At 38.6% G+C, this 20,418-nt stretch overlaps 1 protein-coding gene across 1 annotated transcript in view; it reads right to left on the bottom strand.

Annotated features, from left to right (window-relative positions):
* Window positions 1–6,582: 6,582 nt before the first annotated feature.
* The window catches only part of TMF1 (TATA element modulatory factor 1), a 38,278-nt gene continuing 24,442 nt past the window's right edge, over window positions 6,583–20,418 (bottom strand). Inside the window, exons 10-17 of the mRNA XM_062201241.1 lie at window positions 19,907–20,063; window positions 17,688–17,880; window positions 16,450–16,519; window positions 16,125–16,217; window positions 14,760–14,861; window positions 14,319–14,471; window positions 13,075–13,200; window positions 6,583–10,232 (exon numbers count right to left, since the gene is read on the bottom strand). Of these exons, the coding sequence (XP_062057225.1) occupies window positions 10,089–10,232; window positions 13,075–13,200; window positions 14,319–14,471; window positions 14,760–14,861; window positions 16,125–16,217; window positions 16,450–16,519; window positions 17,688–17,880; window positions 19,907–20,063 (1,038 nt within the window). The 3' untranslated portion in view covers window positions 6,583–10,088. The remainder of the gene's footprint in view (window positions 10,233–13,074; window positions 13,201–14,318; window positions 14,472–14,759; window positions 14,862–16,124; window positions 16,218–16,449; window positions 16,520–17,687; window positions 17,881–19,906; window positions 20,064–20,418) is intronic.

Consider the following 20,418-nt stretch of genomic DNA (forward strand, 5'->3'; position numbering starts at 1 on the left):
GTGGGAAACCTGTATTGATTTCCCTGCTCCTGGCTTCAGTCTGTCCCTGCCCCAGCCCCAGCTGTTGTAGCCATTGGGGAGTGAACCAGAGGATCGATCTGTCCATCTCTGTCTAATTTTGAGAACAGACATTCAGGGGCTGTTGTTGTGGCACAGTGGTAAAGCTGCTGCCTGTGATGCCGGCATCCCATAAGGGCACTGGTTCTTGTCCCAGCTGCTCCACTTTGAGCTCCCTGCTAATGTGCCTGGGAAAGCAGTGGAAGATGACCTAAGTCCTCGGGCCCCTGCACCCACGTAAGAGATCTGGATGGAGTTCTTGGCTCCTAGATTCCATCTGGCACAGTACTGGCCATTGTGACCATTTGGGGAGTAAACTAGCAGATGGAAGACTCTCTCTCTTCCTCTCTCCTCTCCCTCTGCCTCTCTTTCTCTCTGTGTAACTCTTTCAAATAAATAAATAAATATTTTTAAAAAAGAAAGGGAAAAGGAAAGAGAGTGGGGGGAAGAGAGGGAGAAAGGGAATATCATTATGTTCCTACAAATGTATCTACAAATCACACTGAATCTGTTAAAAACTAATTAGAAATAACATAAATTTTAAAAAGTCAATGAGTGATCTACCACAAACATGAAGAATGTTGAAGCTGACAAAACATGATCTAGATGCTGAAGCTAAAAAAAAAAAAAAAAGGCCGGCGCCGTGGCTCAACAGGCTAATCCTCCGCCTTGCGGCGCCGGCACACCGGGTTCTAGTCCCGGTCGGGGCACCGATCCTGTCCCGGTTGCCCCTCTTCCAGGCCAGCTCTCTGCTGTGGCCAGGGAGTGCAGTGGAGGATGGCCCAAGTGCTTGGGCCCTGCACCCCATGGGAGACCAGGAGAAGCACCTGGCTCCTGCCATCGGAACAGCGCGGTGCGCCGGCCGCAGCACGCTACCGCGGCGGCCATTGGAGGGTGAACCAATGGCAAAAGGAAGACCTTTCTCTCTGTCTCTCTCTCACTGTCCACTCTGCCTGTCAAAAAAAAAAAAAAAAAAAAAAAGCCATACAATCAAATATTCATTTGATTCCATCCTAGATGGAATCCACATTCTCTTAGCCTCCAAGACTGATGATGCACCCATTACAGATAATATTTCTGATTAATATATCAGATAGAAAGATTTTCCTGGAGTCTTAATTTTTGTATAAATTATCTGGCCTGAGAAAAGCCTATGTCATTTCTGCTCACCATTTACTGTCTGCTGTCAATAAGGTATTCCACCCCGTCATAAAAAGCACAATGCATATATTGTCAAGGACTCAGGATTTAATAAGGCAGAAATCATAGCCAATGTGCAGCACCAACAAACAAATAGGCTCTTCCTATTCCCAAGGGAAAACAGAACCACTTACCTCCAGAGAGAGAAATAAAGAATCCATATCAGGCAACATATGATCTCAAGGTGAAGATTTCCATGTGACTCATAATACTCTTTTTTAAAAGAATATTTATTTTAAAGGCAGAATTACAGAGAGAAGGACAACAGTGAGATCTTCCATCCCCAAATGGCCGCAATGGTCAGAACTGGGCTGATCCAAAGGCAGGAGCCAGGAGCTTCTTCTGAGTCCTCCCTCTGTGTGCAGGGGCCCAAGCACTTAAGCTACCTTCTGCTGCTTTCCCAGGTGTATTAACAGTGAACTAGATCGGAAGTGTAGCAGCCAGGACTCGAACAGGAACTCATATGGGATGCGTTTACCCACTAAGCCACATCACCAGCCCTCATAGAATTCTTTTTTTTTTTTTTTTTGACAGGCAGAGTGGATAGTGAGAGAGAGACAGAGAAAAAGGTCTTCCTTTTTGCCGCTGGTTCACCCTCCAATGGCCGCTGCGGCCGGCGCGTCTCGCTGATCCGAAGCCAGGAGCCAGGTGCTTCTCCTGGTCTCCCATGCGGGTGCAGGGCCCAAGCACTTGGGCCATCCTCCACCTCCTTCCCGGGCCATAGCAGAGAGCTGGCCTGGAAGAGGGGCAACTGGGATAGAATCCGACGCCCCAACCGGGACTAGAACCTGGTGTGCCGGCGCCGCAAGGCGGAGGATTAGCCTGTTAAGCCACGGCGCCGGCCCCTCATAGAATTCTTTAAATAAGGAGTAGTTCATGGTGGAAGCCATATCTTACCTAGACATTACCATGCTTGACCTAGACAATATGGATATAAATAGATACTATATCATCGAAAAATCCACTGGAAGTACTATATTGAGGAAGATCAAGTAAACAATCGTGTTTGTGACATTTTAAGAGACACGCTGAAATTACCAGACTGCAGCAATACTGAAATCTCAAGCAGCAAAGCTTATCTGCCCTTGGAATGGGGTAATGACATTTGGCTGGATTTCAATTCCATTCATTTTAAGGGAATCGCCTATTTGTCATTTTTTGTGACCTCAGTGTCCAGGAATTCCAATCTCAGTGTTCTCCTTCAGCCACAAGGAATGTAGTCGCTTATAAATTTGACTTCCTTGGCCTTGACTGCAAATGACTCCCCTTTGTCAGTACAATTTTCTTAATAGTGAACTTCTTACTACATTTGATTCTTAAAACAAAGCTAAATTTTAATTGGTCTTCATTACTCAAAGATTTTCAAAATCTTATATTTTACTAGTTGTGATTCCATAAGTGTTTCTTTTTCTCTCAGTAAATACCAGAATGGACAGACTGCTAGTCACATGGTACATGAATTTAAATTTCGTAATACCATACTTTTTGTATTTTTATCTATAAAAGTTATTAATTTGTAGCTAAATTCTGTGAAGTTTTGTAATTATCTCATTGATTATCTTTCTTAAAATATATAAATGGGGCCAGTGCTGTAGCATAGCAAGTAAAGCTATAATCTGCAGTGTTGACATTCCATACGGGCACCGGTTCAAGTCCCAGAGGCTGATCCAGCTCTCTGCTACGGCCTGGGAAAGCAGTAGAAGATGGCCCCAAGTTCATGGGCCCCTGCACCCGAGTGGGAGACCCAGAAGATCCTGGCTCCTGGCCTTAGATTAGCCCAGCTCTGGCCATTGCAGCCATTTGGGGAGTGAGCCAGCGGATAGAAGAACTCTCTCTTTGCCTTTCTGTAACTCTGCCTTTCAAATAAGTAGTCTTTTTAAAAAATCATAATAAATGTAGTCACTTTATTAAAAAAATTAGCAATCTCTATACACTATAGGCTGTAATACTGAATAGAAAATAAATGTGTAATATGCTGTCATTTAGTGAAGAAAGGGAAGTATACACACATATTTATATTTATTATTAACTTTACACGTAGAGGAATAACACTTAAAATACTTACCTTTAGCAAAAAGAGAGAATATGGATTTAGGGGACAAAGACAGAAGACTTCTCTGAATATACCTTACATGCACATGACCTTGAAAGCATGTAAGTGTTTTGTATTTTAAAGCAAAATTAAATTTGTAAAAAGCATCCCTTGAAAATGAAAGGTAAAATGAAACTGACTCAATCCAAATGCTATCCAGTTATGGCATATCATGGGAAATTATCCCAAGCAACATTGACACATAATTTGTACCCTCAGGACAAAAAGAATTACCAAAAAAATCATCAGCTGTTTTCAGTAAGTTGTTGGTGGCTATGTCAGAATTTCAACTGGAGTTCCAAATATGCATAAACATTTTTTTCTACAAAAATAGATCTCTCCTACATACATAATTGAAAAGGCCAAATAAACTAAGCCAGTGGCAAGAAACACCCCTTGCACCTAGAATGTAATCTCCACAAATCATTCCCCATTTAATGAACCATTAACTCCATAGAAAAATGGATTGCTTATGCAACAGGAAATGTACAAAATGAGCCTAAAATATCTGACACCAGGAAGCAAGGAAGCACTGTTCGTAGTATGAAAAGGACTTGAAGAACCAGTTTGAGAAGGCTTCCTCTGGCCAAAGATAGAATAATGTAAGACAGCAGTAGAGGTCACTGAAAAGCACAAATATATTTATTTATTTTTTAAGATTTTATTTATTTATTTGAAAGTCAGAGCTACACAGAGAGAGAAGAGGCAGAGAGAGAGGTCCTCCATCTGCTGGTTCACTCCCCAATTGGCCGCGATGGCCGGAGCTGCGAGTCAGGAGCCAGGAGCTTCTTCCAGGTCTCCCACATGGGTGCAGAGGCCCAAGGACATTGGCCATCTTCTACTGCTCTCCCAGGCCACAGCAGAGAGCTGGATCGGGAGTGGAGAAGCCGGGTCTCAAACCGGTGCCCATATGGGAAGCCAGTGCTTCAGGCCAGGGTGTTAACCCACTGCGCCACAGCGCCGGCCCCCAAGCACAAATATATTTAAATAATTATATTTGAAAAGACAAAATCAACTAAACACCCAAGCCAAAAACTTAACGTTCATCTCTGATGATGAGAAACCAACTCTCATCCTGAAGATGGTAAACAATGAAAGGGATCAAGCAATATTTATTCTGTCTCTCTTATGTGAATTATAATACTAGCAACCAAGTAGCTGAAAGGACAGTTTCTTCTTATAGAAATACACCAGCTACTAAATGAAAGGGAATGACAAAGTAGAATATCACCCCACAACTTACACGAATTAATAAGATTTTGAAAATGAATCTCAATGACTACTGTATCACAAAAGGAGAGACCATCCACTTCCAATCAGCTCCCTGTTAATGGTCTGGGAAAACAGAAGATGGTGCAAGTTCTTGGGCCTCTGCACCCAGGTAGGAGACCTGGAAGAAGCTCCTAGCTTTGACCTGGCCTAGCCCTGGCCTTTGCAGCCATTTGGGGAGTGAACCAGCGGATGGAAAATCTCTCTCTCTGTAACTCTGCCTTTCAAATAAATAAATCTTTAAAAAAAAAAGGAAGGGTGGTGATTGTGATAATTTTTTAAAGGATGATTTAAAGATAAATGTGCAGGTGTACAATTCCTTTTCCAAAATCCTTGTAACCATAAGTGTTCCTAAGATTTTTTTAAACTTTAGTTTTTATAGATTCATGTAGTTCGTAGATACAATTCTAGGAATATTCCCTTTCTCACTTTCCTCCCCCCTTTTTTAGTTTTTAATATTTTAAATTTACATTACAGTAAAAAGGCTTAGTGCTTCACCACCTGAGATATTTTTTTGTTTGCTATTTTTAAACAGAATACAGATGTAGACCATTTATTATCCAATATCCATACTGAGCCTTGGGTCAACACCCCTCAACCTCACATAGTATTTCTGCAGCAAAATGTATGAGAATTTGCACTAAGTGAAACAAAGTCTATACTAGCCCCATATCAATGCAGGGCAGGCTTTATCACCAAAGTAGATCTGATAGCAAATGTTTTTTAAAAAGGGTTCTCAGAGCATTCTAGATGTTAAACAGTACATAAGGGATTATTATCCTATGTAAATGAATTCCTTACACAGTGCTTACAAGACTGTGTTTCTTACTATCAACGTGACCACAGATTTTCCAATGTCTATTTTTTACAATAATAACTGTAATTCTAAGAGAACAAATGGGTAGAGTATCTAAAAGTGAGAGGAACACCTGTCTACCACAGGCTCTCCCATTATGACCCATGAAAGCAAGAACATTTAATATTAAGCAAACAGAAAACCTAATGCTTGCTTAGCATTGTTGGGGCTCTAAATATTAAATCTAGCTTACTTTGGAGCAAAGCAGTATAAGGAATTTTACATACACACAATTTTTTTTTAAGTTTTTTTTTTTTTTTTTTTGAAAGGCAGACTGACAGAGAAGAGACCTTCCATATGTTGTTTCACTCCCCAAAAGGCCAAAACAGCCAAAATAACCAGGGCTGGGCCAGGTCAAAGCCAGGAGCCTGGAACTCCATCTGGGTCTCTCACATGGATGTCAGGGACCCAAACACCCGGGCCATCTTCCACTGCTTTCCCAGCATCATCATCAGGGATGCTGGATCAAAAGTGGAGAGGCAGGAACTTGAACCCATGTTCAAATATGGGATTGCCAGTGTCACAGGTAGTGGCTGAACCCACTGAGCCAAATGCTGGCCCCCAAAATAGGGGATTTTGGACAGCTCTAAGAGTAAAATCCCTATATCACAACTGTGGATTACTACAGCATTTTGAGGTTCTTTTGTCGTTTATTTTCAAAAAAAAATATTTAAGTATTATGAAAGATAGTTAATTTCCAACTTTTTTTGTAAAAGGACCTTGATTGGCTGAAAAGTAAAATACGTATTACATGTAAAAGCAACAGCTTAAAGGATTTTAAAGCACCAGAACAAAGTTAACAGCTTAATAATACAAGCAGCAGGAACTCAGGAATAGAGGATCACTTTCTTAGTATTTGAATACAGAAATGTTAGACGACCTAGAAGGATGTCTTGATACTGTTTAAGAACAAAAATGGACACAAACGAACCCTAGGGTAATCACTAGTTAGTTAAAATAAGTAAATGCTTAAAATTATGTTTTCCAAACATCTATCTTCATTAGGAAAACTATACTTAATTTACTAACAATACTCTTATTTGTACGATTCATAACAAAATTTGAGCTTATCTTTATTATCTTAAAATATGAGTTCCAAAGTTATACAAGCCATATTATCTTCATAAACAACACTATCTTCATTCATTGCTACTGGCCACTCCAAACAGTTAAAAATGAAATACATTATTACTATTTTAAAATCTTTATTCAAATCAGATCCATGTTTATTATTTACATTATTTTTCACTTAGAATTAAAATAATATATCAATCTGTAGCTTAATCACTTTTAGCCCTTTACAAAATGTTATTAAAGTCTTTTTAGTTTAAAACTGACCTAGAATAGGGAAAATCAGATTAACATTTTCTTTGACTGAAATGAAAAATTATGAAACACTAGAACATACATATATACACACTAAACAGCAGTACACTAAATACAACATCTCCATCATTTTCTCTTATTTCTTGTGGCTATTCTATAATGCCCTTAATATATGTTCAAATAAAATTTCAATAAATCAAAATGCCAATTGAGAAGTCATGAGAAAAAAAAAAAATTCCCTGAACATTCTTTCCATTTACTTGACTGTAAAAACTCATGTTTCCCTAGGTCATGTTTAGAATATCTTAAATCACAATGTAGAAATATTTGGTACATTCTACATGCTAAACCTTATACAACTGGAGGTTCTCAAAAAAAGGCAAAGGAAAGGTAAGAAATGGTGGTCTCAATTTACCTCCTATGAGTTAGAAGCGTCCTGTATTCTATACCTGTCTTTTTATGAGTTTCACCAAACAACAAAGTTCACACCTCTTTCATTCTACTTTTTATCATAAGTATTATCTTTTCACTTTCTTTAAAAATGGGAATATTTAATTGCAAGCTATTTTCTTACCCATTAGGCTATGAATATACTTTATGGATAAAGAAGTTTAAATGACAAACAGCAAAATACAGCAACCAATATTCAATAGATAGCATGCCATTTACTGGAGGTTTTCAAGAAACTCATTCAGTACAACTTCTCAACTTAAAAATGAATTGACAGCCAGTACTGTGGCATAGCGGGTAAAGCTGCCATCTGCAGTGCCAGCATCCCATATGGGTGCCAGTTTGAGACTCAGCTGCTCCACGTCCAATCCTGCTCTCTGCTATGCCCTGGGAAAGCTGTCAAAAATGGCCCAAATCCTTGGGCCCCTGCACCCACGTGGGAGACCCAGAGGAAGCTCCTGGCTCCTGTCTTCGGATTGGCGCAGCTCTGGCCGTTGTGGCCATCTGGGGAGTGAACCAGCAGATGGAAGACCCTTCCCCCCACTCTGTCTGCCTCTGCCTCTCTGTAACTCTGCCTTTTAAATAAATAAATAAATCTTTAAAAAAAATTGAGAGATTTAAGAGTATAATAAATCAACACTAGATCAGTATGAATATCAGCTCTTAGTTTATGGATACAAGAGTAGTACGTGGTAGGGGCCAGCATTTTGGCATGGTGGATAAAGCTGATGCCTGCAATGCAGGCATTCCATATAGGCTCCAGTTCAAGTCCCAGCTGCTCCACTTCCAATCCAGTTCCCTGATAATGTGCCTGGGAAAGCAGCAGAAGATGGCCTAAGTGCTTGGGCCCCTGCACCCACATGGGAGTCCTGGAAGAAGCTCCTGGCTCCTGGCTTTGGTCTGGCCTAGCCTAAGCTGCTGTGGCTATTTGGAGAACAAACCAGTGCATGAAAGATCTCTGCTTCTCATTCTCTCTCTCTGTAACTCTTTCAAATAAATAAAATAAATCTTTATGTGTATATATATATATATATAAATACAACATATATATATACATATATATACACACACACACACATATATATATGGTAAACACAACCAGAGACTTAATAGCTGTTTGTTCTTTCAAATACGTTGAAAACACTTTAAACTTTTACGTGAATTGATCTATCAATCAAGATTAATAAGAATTAACAAAGAATGTTTAATATCATGAAATTGAAAGGTACAATAAAGTTTTATTTCAGTCTTTTTTCTGCAACTGAAAGTTTTAGGTCTTTTTACTTTTTAATTAATGGATATTTTTAAAGGACCATTTCTTAATTCCTAAACTCCTACTTTGAAATGCTTGGCAGAATTTTGCAACTTTAGTTTCCTATATTTTCTATATTCTGTACATTTCTTATTGCTATCAGTCTTGTCATTCTTCTCTAGAAGATTAAAAAGAAGTCAAGCTGACAAAAAGCTATTAAACTGCCTTTCACCACTAAAATACAGAAAATTAATTTTATGAATTTGGCTCACATTGAAAGAATATTTATTAATGCTACAAATCAGAGCTCCAATGACAGAAAGACTGTCTGGAATATAAAAAGAACAAAAATGAGGTCACTTGAATTGCCCTGAAAATCTCTCCAAATTCTTTAAGATGGCTTACTTTTATCCTCTAAAGCACTACTATTTAAAAATTAAATGACAGTTTTATTTGCAAACAAAGGCAGTTAAATGTCATTCAGTAATAAAATGTATCAAAATACTTCACAGGTCTAAAACACAGCCTGGTTAACTTATGAACAAAATAACGTTTGGAAGAAGGCATAGCTATTTTCTAAAGCTATTCCACATTATTTTTGTGTTTAAAGCTTCAAGGAAAAAAAATTAAATGATGAAGTACACAGAATTGTAAAATATCAAATTTAAACAAATTCCTACAATCTTTCTATTTTGTTATAGATATTCTGTAATATCAAACATTCATTTTTAACGTGCTCAAAGATTTACAAATGCAAACAAGTAATTTTCAAAGAGTAAACCACGTTAATAATGTTATTATTTTTGACTCATTGTATAGGGTAGTAAAACAACACCTCTTCAAAATCATTTAAGTGTTACTAATGCCATCATAAACACAGTGTAAGTAAATTTTTTCTACCATCTACTTACGCCTTGATAACTTAGTAGAGCTTTCTCCAGACAAGTATCTAAAAGTAGCAAAATCTGTAGAATAAGTTTTGGAAGCTGGGTGAAATAAAATTTTATACCAAACTCTTTTTAATTATTCTTTAAATTTCAGTGTCAGTATGACTTCTACTTTAAAGGAAAATAATTAGTATAAAATTTAATAACCACAGGTTTAATAACTTCTCTACTTGAACACTTAACATATGTTTTCATAAGTAGCAATCATGTTGAAGATTTGTATGGAAGATTTAAAAGTTTCAGTATGTTAATACTATTCTTTAAATGTTATCAATATATACAAACACAAATTATAGTTACAATTAGTTATTTATCTACAATACATACATGAACACCACTCTGCTTCCCCAGCCATACTGATATGAGGATAAAGTAATAAATCTCTGTGCTATTTAAGGCAAAAAGAAAAAATCAGATGCTTTAAAAAATAAATCTTTAAAGGATAGTTTCAAAAATAAAGTTCAAATATTGCACAAAATAATTTAACTGCAAATATTACTACATACTGCAAAAATTCTTTTAAACTTCTGTATTCTACAGTAAATTCCATTTTCTAATTCTATAAAAGAATTTATTGGAAGTCTGCATTTAGATATTAAATGTTTACATTCAGTTTGATAAGAATGGAATTTTTAGAAGTTAACTGAGCCTTTGTCTTAAAAGTTCATCAATTTGAGTCTTATACATATTTTTTACATCTTCAAGATCTAATCGAAGTTCTTCTGCCTCTTCTGCTTTTTCTCCATACATCTGCAGGATAGTGTTGTATCTTTGATCCAAATCCTGAAAAACACATTTGTTTACAATTCTTAAAATAACTATATAAAAAAATCTACAATTTGAATAAAAAGTATATATATAAAAGTCTTTTAAAAATTAAACTCTGGGGCCAGTGCTGTGGAGGTGTAGTGAGTAAAGTCACTGTCTGCAATGCTGGCATCCCATATGAGCGCCAATTCATGGCCTGGCTGCTCCACTTCTAATCCAGCTCTCTGCTATGCCCTGGGAAAGCAGTAGAAAATGGCCCAAGTCCTTGGGCCCCTGCACCTGCGCGGGAAGACCCTGAGGAAGCTCCTGGCTCCAGGCTTTGGATCAGCATAGTCCTAACCATTGGGGCCAGTTGAAGGAGTGAACCAGTGGATGGAAGACCTCTCTCTCTGCCTCTCCGTCTCTGTGTAACTGACTTTCAAATAAATAAATAAATCTTTAAAAAAAATTAAACTCACTGCAGATTATGGGCCACAACTATTATTTGTAAACAGTTTGGATGTGGTTTGTCCTGTAAGGGTTCATGTGCTGGAGGCCTGGTTCCCAGTGTGATAGCATTAAGAGGTGGGGCTGAGTGGGAGGGAGGACAAATAGGTCACTGGAGGGCATCCCTTCCAAAGGGATTAATGTTCAGTGAGTAGATTAAATGAGCTCCAGCAGGAATAGGTTGTTAGGAGCTGATGTGGTGCTAGTGCTGTGGCAAGCAGCACAGCCTAAGATGACGGCTTCCCATATGGGTTCCAGTTCAAGTCCTGGCTGCTCCACTTCCAACCCAGCTCCCTGCTAATGCACCTGGGAAAGCAGAGAGGATGGCCCAAGTACCTGGGACCCTGCCACCCAATTAGGAAACCCAAATGGAGCTGCAGGCTCCTGGCTTTGGCCTGACCCAGCCCCAATTTTTGGGGCCATTTGGGGGAGTAAACCAGCAGATGGAAGACCTCTCTCTGTCTTGACCTCTTTAACTCTGCCTTTCAAAAAATAAAATCAATCCTTTAAAAAAAACACCAGAATAGGTTTTCATATAAAATGTAAGCCCGTTGCCTGAATTCGTCTGGCTTCCTGTCTCACTCTGTGATCTCATTTTTTTTTTTTTTTTTAATTTTATTTTTTTGACAGGCAGAGTGGATAGTGAGAGACAGAGAGAAAGGTCTTCCTTTGCCGTTGGTTCACCCTCCAATGGACGCTGCAGCCTGCGCATAGCGCTGATCCGAAGCCAGGAGCCAGATGCTTCTCCCGGTCTCCCATGCGGGTGCAGGGCCCAAGGACTTGGGCCATCCTCCACTGCCTTCCCGGGCCATAGCAGAGAGCTGGCCTGGAAGAGGGGCACCCGGGATAGAATCCAGCGCCCCAACCGGGACTAGAACCCGGTGTGCCAGTGCCGCAAGGCGGAGGATTAGCCTGTTAAGCCACGGCGCCAGCCTGTGATCTCCTCTTGCATATACTCTCTCGATAATGCAAATGGCCACGTTGTGACACAGCCAAGGGGACTCTCACCAAAAGCCAACCAGGTGGGCCTTTTTATAAAGTACTCACCTTCACATATGTTGTTATAGTAATAAAAAATGGACTAAAGCACTATGGTAGAATAAACAGCAAATAAAGGGAATTAGGGGAAAAAAAGCAAAAGACTGTCCATCTTAACTATCTCTCTCCTTAATTAAGTCTCTAATTTTCTCCCATAGACCCATGTGGTTTAGTCTCTCTTCCATCCTGTACTTAAATTTAAGCCCACTCAATGAGACTTCAGTCTGTTTCATTTTGGTTTCACTATTCCTTGGCATTTAGCCCACAGGAAAAGTCAAAAGAAAATATACTCTCATTTATGGCTTAACTGTGTCTCCTAATATCCAATGCGGTAACTGTGATGAAATATATACAAACATATATACAGAGAGAGTCAGTGAACAAACCACTACTAAGATCATGAAAGGGGCAATGTTATCAATGAGTCAAATACAATTTAGTGCCTGGGGCTGATGTTGTGGCACAGTGGGTTAAGCTGCCGCCTGTGATATGGGCACCAGTCTCAGTCCTGGCTGCTCCACCTCCAGTTCAGCTCTCTGTTAATGCACCTCGAAAGCAGAACAAAATAGCCCAACTGCTTGGGCTCAAGCCAACTGCATGGGAGATGCAGATAAAAATCCTGGTTCCTGGCTTTGGGTTGGTCCAGCCTTAGCTGCTGTGGTCATTTGGAAGTGAATCAGTGGATGAACTATCTCTCTCACTCTGTAATTCTGTCTTTCAAATAACAGTTTTAAAAAATAAAATAAAATAAAATTTTGTTCTTTTCCTATACTGGGACAAACATGATTGTGAAAATATTTTGAACGTGTAATGACATAAGCAAGATAGAAGATTTATCTTTAAATTTCTTTTCTCAAATATTAACACTCTAATTTCTAAGACATCACTACAGCATGCATATGCATTTTACATAAATAAAAAATGAGATTTAATGTACTGGATTGAAATATCTTAAAACTCATCCTTAGCTGGCATCACAGCTCATTAGGCTAATCCTCTGCCTAGTGGTGCCAGCACACCGGGTTCTAGTGCCGGTCAGGGCGCCGGATTCTGTCCCGGTTGCCCCTCTTCCAGGCCAGCTCTCTACTGTGGCCTGGGAGTGCAGTGGAGGATGGCCCAAGTGCTTGGGCCCTGCACCTGCATGGGAGACCAGGAGAAGCACCTGGCTCCTGCCTTTGGATCAGCTCCGTGTGACGGCCGCAGAGGCCATTGGAGGGTGAACAAACGGCAAAGGAAGACCTTTCTCTCTGTCTCTTTCTCTCTCTCACTGTCCACTCTGCCTGTTAAAAAAAAAAAAACACAAAAAACTCATCCTTAAGTTAAAAATACTTACTCTTAGCTGAGTTCGAAGTTTGGGTATCTCCTTCACTTTCTCTTCAAGTTCATCATTTTGATTTGTTAATTTAACTAGCTCTTCAGCCATTATTGATCGAGTTTTTTCTAGATTACCAATTTCTAGCTGAGAAATATCAGAAAACAGTCTAAATCAAAACATTGATTAATACTCCCACTAATATAAAAAGTATTTAGTGTGCTATTTTTGAATAAACAACTATGTCAACATAACATCCCAAGCTAGTTCCTTAAGCTAAAAAAAAGAAAAAGGTAGCAGAAAAAGTCCCAGTTTTCATTGATAGTGTTTATTGTGTAAGGAAAAGATAAAGAAGCAAAGAAAATCTAGTCATTCATTTAAAAACCACAGCCATATTAATCTAAGGAAATGACATATTTCTTGCTTCAAGAACTCAGAAGAATAAAAACATACTTTAATGTAGCCCCAGCTCTGTTATGTCATATCATTCCTATCATCACTACCAAATAAATAAATACCACAGCATATTGGGCTACACGCAATTACCTTGATCTCTATTTTTTTTTTTTTTTTTGCCAATTCAAGTTTTTCTTCAATAGAATTACAGTTCCACAGAACCAAAAGCACATAATTGGAATAGAAGAAAATATGACTCACTTCTGAGTTTGTGTGCTGTTTAGCATCAAAAATAGGTAAAACATTTTACATTTCTCATGCACACAATTTTAAAATGCAAAAAAGGTAAGATGGGAGGATGCTCCCTCTTCACTGGTGTTTTTCCCCATGTGAAGGGTGTTACAATTCCTACCTCTCATCCCTTTAAATATTCCTTGCTGAGAGTTGGAGCAACTTTTCTAAGTAATAAGTCTGGGAAGACTAAAAAGGGCAGTTAGCTCAGGAACTTCCCTTTATTCTGTGGGGACACAGCTGCCTAAAAGGAGCAGGCATTTTCTGCTCCCTGATGTACCAAAATCTCACTGGGTCAGATGGCAACATGTAAGCTGGCCTGCACCAGCCCAAGATTTCTTCTGACAGAGAAGGTAAGACTGCTTATCCTGGTAATCAATTAGCAGGCTCAGTTAGCTCTCCTCCTCAGCTAATTTCTCCAACTATGCTGTATCATTAATACATGTGACACATTTTGGGCTTCACAAGCTACCATTTCATCTTATTTCTCAATGTGTTCAGAATTCAAGTGGAAATGAAGGGTGCTACTTATTCAACCCCCAAATTTCATTTTCTACTATGCTATATTTTGCCAATACCTGTAAGTGAGTAATTTCTCCTTCTCTTAGCTTTAACTGAGACTGTAGATTTTCAATAATGCTTGATCCTGCTCCCATCCTTACAGCATCATAAAGATTACTTCCATTTGCTGATGCAGACATTGGTCCAAACGAGTGATCATGAGACTCATCCTGTTAATAAAAGAAAACGCAAAGAATTATTCAGTTATCGCAGATTATGCTCCATTATCAGTCCAACAAAGCAGTTCTGTCTATTCTGGCTTTAAAATGTCTACGACTTTCTCAAAGTCAGAAAAAATCACATATTCTTCATCAATGCAATCAGTACTCCTTCACAAACATTCAGATAAGCTGCCTTTGTAACGGCACGGTCATGGTGATAGCCAAACTGCCATCTGCATATTCCCTATATCATTATTAATTTTAATAATTAAGCACATGTAAGAAATAAAACATCACCTGAGAAAGAAAAGATGTCTGTAGCCCTGCCATATCAACTCCACTTATAGAACTTGACCGTGACATGGTGGGAGTGCTAGACACAGAAAACGGCTTGCGTTCCTTAGGGAGTAAAGAAAAAAAAAATTGTTCAGATTCAAGTACGAAAGAGAGAAAGCAAGAAAACTTCGTTAGTAATGAAAGCAAAGAATCATTCTTATTTTCCCATAAATTGGTAAAAATGTGATACCTGAACAGTCAGAAACCTTATAAAAGTTGCAATATGTAGTGATCAAAAGTATAGACAAACTCTGTCAAATCACCACAGGACTCATTCATATTATAACAACAAAACTGGTTGCTGTTTTTTAGTGGAATGAGAATGTTTTAATTCAAACAGATATACAAACTAACTGCTTCATGTTATGTATCATCAATTAAACCTACATCTTGAAAACAAAATTACCGATAATTTTACACACCATAAAATTTCTGGCTTATCCATTTTTTTTTTTTTTTTTTCTATTTGACAGGTAGAGTTACAGACAGAGAGAGAGAGAGACAGCAAGAAAGGTCTTCCTGCCGTTGGTTCACTCCCCAAATGGCCACAAAGGCCGGACCTGCGACGATCCAAAGCAAGGAGCCAGGTGCTTCATCCCGGTCTCCCATGTGGGTGCAGGGCACAAGCACTTGGGCCATCCTCCACTGCCCTCTGGGGCCACAGCAGAGCTAGACTGGAAAAGCAGCAACTGGGACTAGAACCGGAGCCCATATGGGATGCCAGCGCCGCAGGCGGAGGATCAACCTAGTGTGCCTCGGTGCTGGACCCTGGCTTATCCATTTTAATTTTTAAAATCCCAAATAGGGCAGGCATCACTGTCTGTAACTCTATCTGTCAAATAAATAAATAAAATCTTTTAAAAAATTTTAAAAATAAAAAATAATAAAATCCCAAATAAATTCAAAAGGTAATTTGAATTTACATATTTTGAATGTATAATGCTAACTCCAACTACACTATAATTCTTTAAACATATAAAAACTCATTCCAGAAACATTACCTTCATTAACCAGAAAGAAAGTGAACAAGCCAGTTTTACTCCTAAGGTGCCTAATGGGTCAAATGAGGTATATTAGTTTCAATAACAAACCAGAAAATTCACTTTAAAAAGGGCAAGTTCTACAATTCAAATAACTGTCTTTGGATAATGTTCAAATTACTTTGGATCCACCCTAAGCAAGACACTGATTATACAACTGGAATTCATCACTAGATTGATGTTAGTCTTAAAAAACAGATCTTAAAAACTACAGCACAATCCATTATCAATCACAACAGTGACTAAATGGTTATACCAAAAACAAATGTTAACAAAAATCTAGTACCTTTTCTTTTATTACTTCTTGAGTGAAAATGGCTTTCTTCCTTTCTTGTTCAACTTTCATTTTTTCCATTTCTAACTGACTACTCAGTAGTGTCTAATGGAGAGAGATATAGTTAGTTAGTTACTGAATTACTAATTCATGCCATCCTAATAAGTCAATCTAAAGACTAAAAGCATGAAGCATATTCTATATGTTTTACTATAAAAATCAAGTTCCAAAAGCAATGGCACCACCCATTTCATCTCATTATCCTATTAGTTCACTTCCATCCCCAACAGTTCTCCACCATGAGCTGTAAGAAGTAAGTGAACACCAAGTGAAATACCTTCTCTTTCCTTGTCTCTTCAAGTGTTCTTACATATTCGTCTTTTAGGTTTTCTAATTCAACCTGGTACCTATGAAACCACAGGGAATTAAACAATATAAAAAAGATAATAGTACAAACTATTAAAAACTTTATTACTGATTCGTTGTATGTTTAGTAGTCATTTTTATTACCACCTTGACATCAGTCAATTTTGAACTGTGTTTTCCAGATCACATGAGTTCCATTCAGAAAGAAAGAACTTTTGAACATTTTATCTACTGATGCTCTGGGTTAAGATTTCATTTAAAATGAAACTTTATACAAGTAATTTTGAGCACCATCTTTTTTTTTTTTTTTTTTTTTTTTGGACAGGCAGAGTGGACAGTGAGAGAGAGAGACAGAGAGAAAGGTCTTCCTTTTTCTGTTGGTTCACCCCCCAGTGGCCGCTGCGGCCGGGGCACCGCGCCAATCCGAAGCCAGGAGCTTCTCCTGGTCTCCCATGCGCGTGCAGGGCCCAAGCACTTGGGCCATCTTCCACCGCACTCCCGGGCCACAGCAGAGAGGAGGACAGGAAGAGGAGCAACTGGGACTGAATCCAGAGTCCTGACCAGGACTAGAACCCGGTGTGCCGGCGCCGCAGGCAGAGGATTAGCTTATTGAGCCGCGATGCCAGCTGAGCACCATCATTCTAAAGTGCAGATTTTGCAAAAGCTTTATTAGGAGGTTCTATGAAAATGCTGATACAAGTACAGACATTTTACTTTATAAACCATTCTGACTACTTTTTATCAAATGTAAAACTTTCAAGGAAAAATTCAGAGGGTAAAAACATACTAATCACAGCCTTAATATAATTTCAACAGATGAACTTTTTATCTGTTTTTTTATCTGTGGTTTCCAAAGAAGCCAGATTTATTTAGAAAGACTGGAACACTCCTAAAGCCTTGTAATATAAAAATACACCAAGGTGTAGTCTCCAAACTATTCTGTAATGTTACAGACCCCTTTTAAAAACTACAATGGAACATATGAATACTTTCCCTGAAAAAACGCAAGAACCTAAAACACATGTTATAAAATTTTAAGAATCTCTATGAGGCCCAATGAATTGCAGTACTGACTTTATATTTAATCAGTGAAAGTATTTACTTTTAGTTCTCAGTTCTGCAAAGCTAAAAGCCAACAGCATGCATTTAAAAAGTGCTTTAAAATGCAACCAAACTCTCAAAAACATCACTAAAAAAAACCATGCTCACCGGTTATTTTCATCCTCCAACTTTCTTAGTTTATTTTTCTCTGATTCTAGTTGAGCCTGAAATCTACTGTTTTCTTGTCTCAAGAGAGAGTTCTGGGACTCCACAGAAGACATCTGAGTTTTGTTGGCAAGGAGTTCTTCTGTAGCTGCTCGCTCTCTTTCAACTGCTGCTGCCAGCAAGGTCTGGGATTCACCTGATTGTGGGATAGAAAGAAAACCGCACATAAAACACCTGAGAGACAAAGATACCAAGGTAATTCCTACTTCAAACTTTCAATGGTGATTAACTGATGGCTACTTATTGCCTAAGACAGGACTGCCTACTTAAATAAAGAAACCAATATTAACTCATAGCTGCTTTAAAATTCTTTTCCTAAAGAATTTTAATTTGAAAGTAGAACCTTGCATTAACAAATGCTCCTAAGCAACTGGACATCCATAGGCAAAAAGTAAAATGAACCTCAACCAACAAGAGATCACAAATAAAAATCAAAAATCCAAATGGATTCACAAAATTAAATGTAAGCATAATCTATAAAAGTTTAAAAAAAATAGAAGAAAATCTTCACAATCTAGATCTAGGCAAAGAATACTTAGATTTGACATCAAAAGCATGAAGCAGGGGCTGGCACTGTGGCACAGCAGGTAAAGCCAAGCCTGTGGCTCCATCATCCCACATGGGCACCGATTCGAGTCCTGCCTGCTACACTTCCAATCCAGCTCTCTGCTAATGTACCTGGGAAAGCAGCAGAGGATAGTCCAAGTCCCTAGGTCCCTGCACCCATATAGGAGATCCAGAAGAAGATCCTGGCTCCTGGCTCTGGATCGGCTCAGCTCTGCTGTTGCAGCCATGTGGGGAGTGAACCAGCAGATGGAAGATCTCTCTCTCTCTCTCTGCCTCTACCTCTCTCCCTCTCTCTGTAACTCTTTCAAATAAGTAAAATAAGTAAAACAAATCTTTAAAAAATGTGAACTATAGGGGTAAAAACTGACAAAATGAATTCCTTCAACATTTTTAATTTTTACTCTATGTAAAAGAAGCTGAATAAACAAGCAACATACTGGGAGAAAATTAACACAAACAGACCTAGGACTAGTCTCTAGAATATAGAAAGAATTCTCAAAATCCAACACTGAAAATACAAACAGTCCAGACAGAAAATAAGCAAGAGCCACTGTCGTGGTATACAGGGTACAACCACTGCCTGTGATGGCCAACATCCCATAAGGGTGCCAGTCCGAGACCTTGGCTCCCTAATGCACCTGGGAAAGCAGCAGCAAGTGGTCTTAGTGCTTAGGCCCTTGTACCCACATGAGAGACCCAGAAAAAGCTCCAGGCTCCTGGTTGTGGCCTGGGGAGTGTACCAGAGGATGGAAGATCTCTCTGTGCTTCTCCCTCTCTCTCCGTAATTCTGCATTTCAAATAAATAAATCTATTAAAAAAAAAAAAGGAAAGAAAAGAAGCAAAAGACTTGAGCAGACATTTCACTATAAAGGCTACACAAATGGAAAATAAACACATGAAATGATGTTCAACATCAATACCCATTATGGAAGTGCAAATTAAAATCATAATGAAATATGACTACACATCTGTCTGAATGACTAAAAGAAACAACTTGGGGGCTGGCGTTGTGGTGCAGTGTAGGTTAAGCCACCACTTTCAAAGCTGGTATCCTGTACTGGAACACTAGTTCAAGTGCTGAGAGCTCCAAATTATAGGTAGTTTTAGGCACAAATGAATTTTTAATGAATTTGTTAGGTGCTGCGTATCTAGTATATATACATACACTACCCATTTGTGAAGAAGCAGAATGTGGAATCTTGAGATTCCATAGTATCACCGCTCTTGTAGAGTCTCATCTTGATGCTCAGATTACCTCTGCTCCTGGCATTCTATCCCTGACTAAAATCATGTCTGATAACTACCTTAAACACTGTTACAGGCGGTATTATAAAATGGTATCAGATTTAGCAAGAGACAAGGAAAAAAGACCCAGTTGAAAACATGACACAGGAATACTTGAGATAGTATCTGACACATTATATAGAGAAAAAATGGCTTTAAAGGCATAATTAAAGTCTTACAAGTAAATAACGAGGCAAAAATCCGGTAAGACATAAAATGTAACCATCAGATCAAATAAATTTTAATTTCATACCACTGTTTTAATTTAGAAGAAGTGTTTTGGCATCAAGCATAAAAATTAAAGCTGTTACCAAGTCTATCAGAAAGATTCTTCTCTAACTTCTCCCACGATGATGTCTGGGACCCTAGAGTTGCTTGCAAATTTTCTATTTGTCGAAGCAATGGTCTTGTTGTTGATGAAACACTTTGACTCAGCTCTTGGTTTCGATTTTCTGCTTCTTGGAGTCTCTGAATCATGACATTCTTAAGTTATTACCACCGACAGCAATTAAAAACACTAAAAATACTAACAAACCCAGACTAATGAGAGATTTCTTAAACAGACTGTTTCTCCAAAAGAGAACTGATACTTAAAATTATTTTCTAACTATTCAATTCTTCAGTCAGAACTGTTACATAATATCTAAATAAGTGTTTCCTTACAAAGCATTGCTAAGAGAGCCTTTGACTACCTGAAGATAAAGAGTTCATACAAACCTCTCTGGGCTGCCTCCTCATCCAACTACTTTTAATTATTTATAAAAACAAAAGCACTGGGGCCAGTGCTGTGGCATAGCAGGTAAAGCCACCGCCTGCAGAGCCG

This window comes from Lepus europaeus, chromosome 9 (genome assembly GCF_033115175.1).
Source record: "Lepus europaeus isolate LE1 chromosome 9, mLepTim1.pri, whole genome shotgun sequence".
In the NCBI taxonomy this organism is placed as follows: Eukaryota; Metazoa; Chordata; class Mammalia; order Lagomorpha; family Leporidae; genus Lepus; species Lepus europaeus.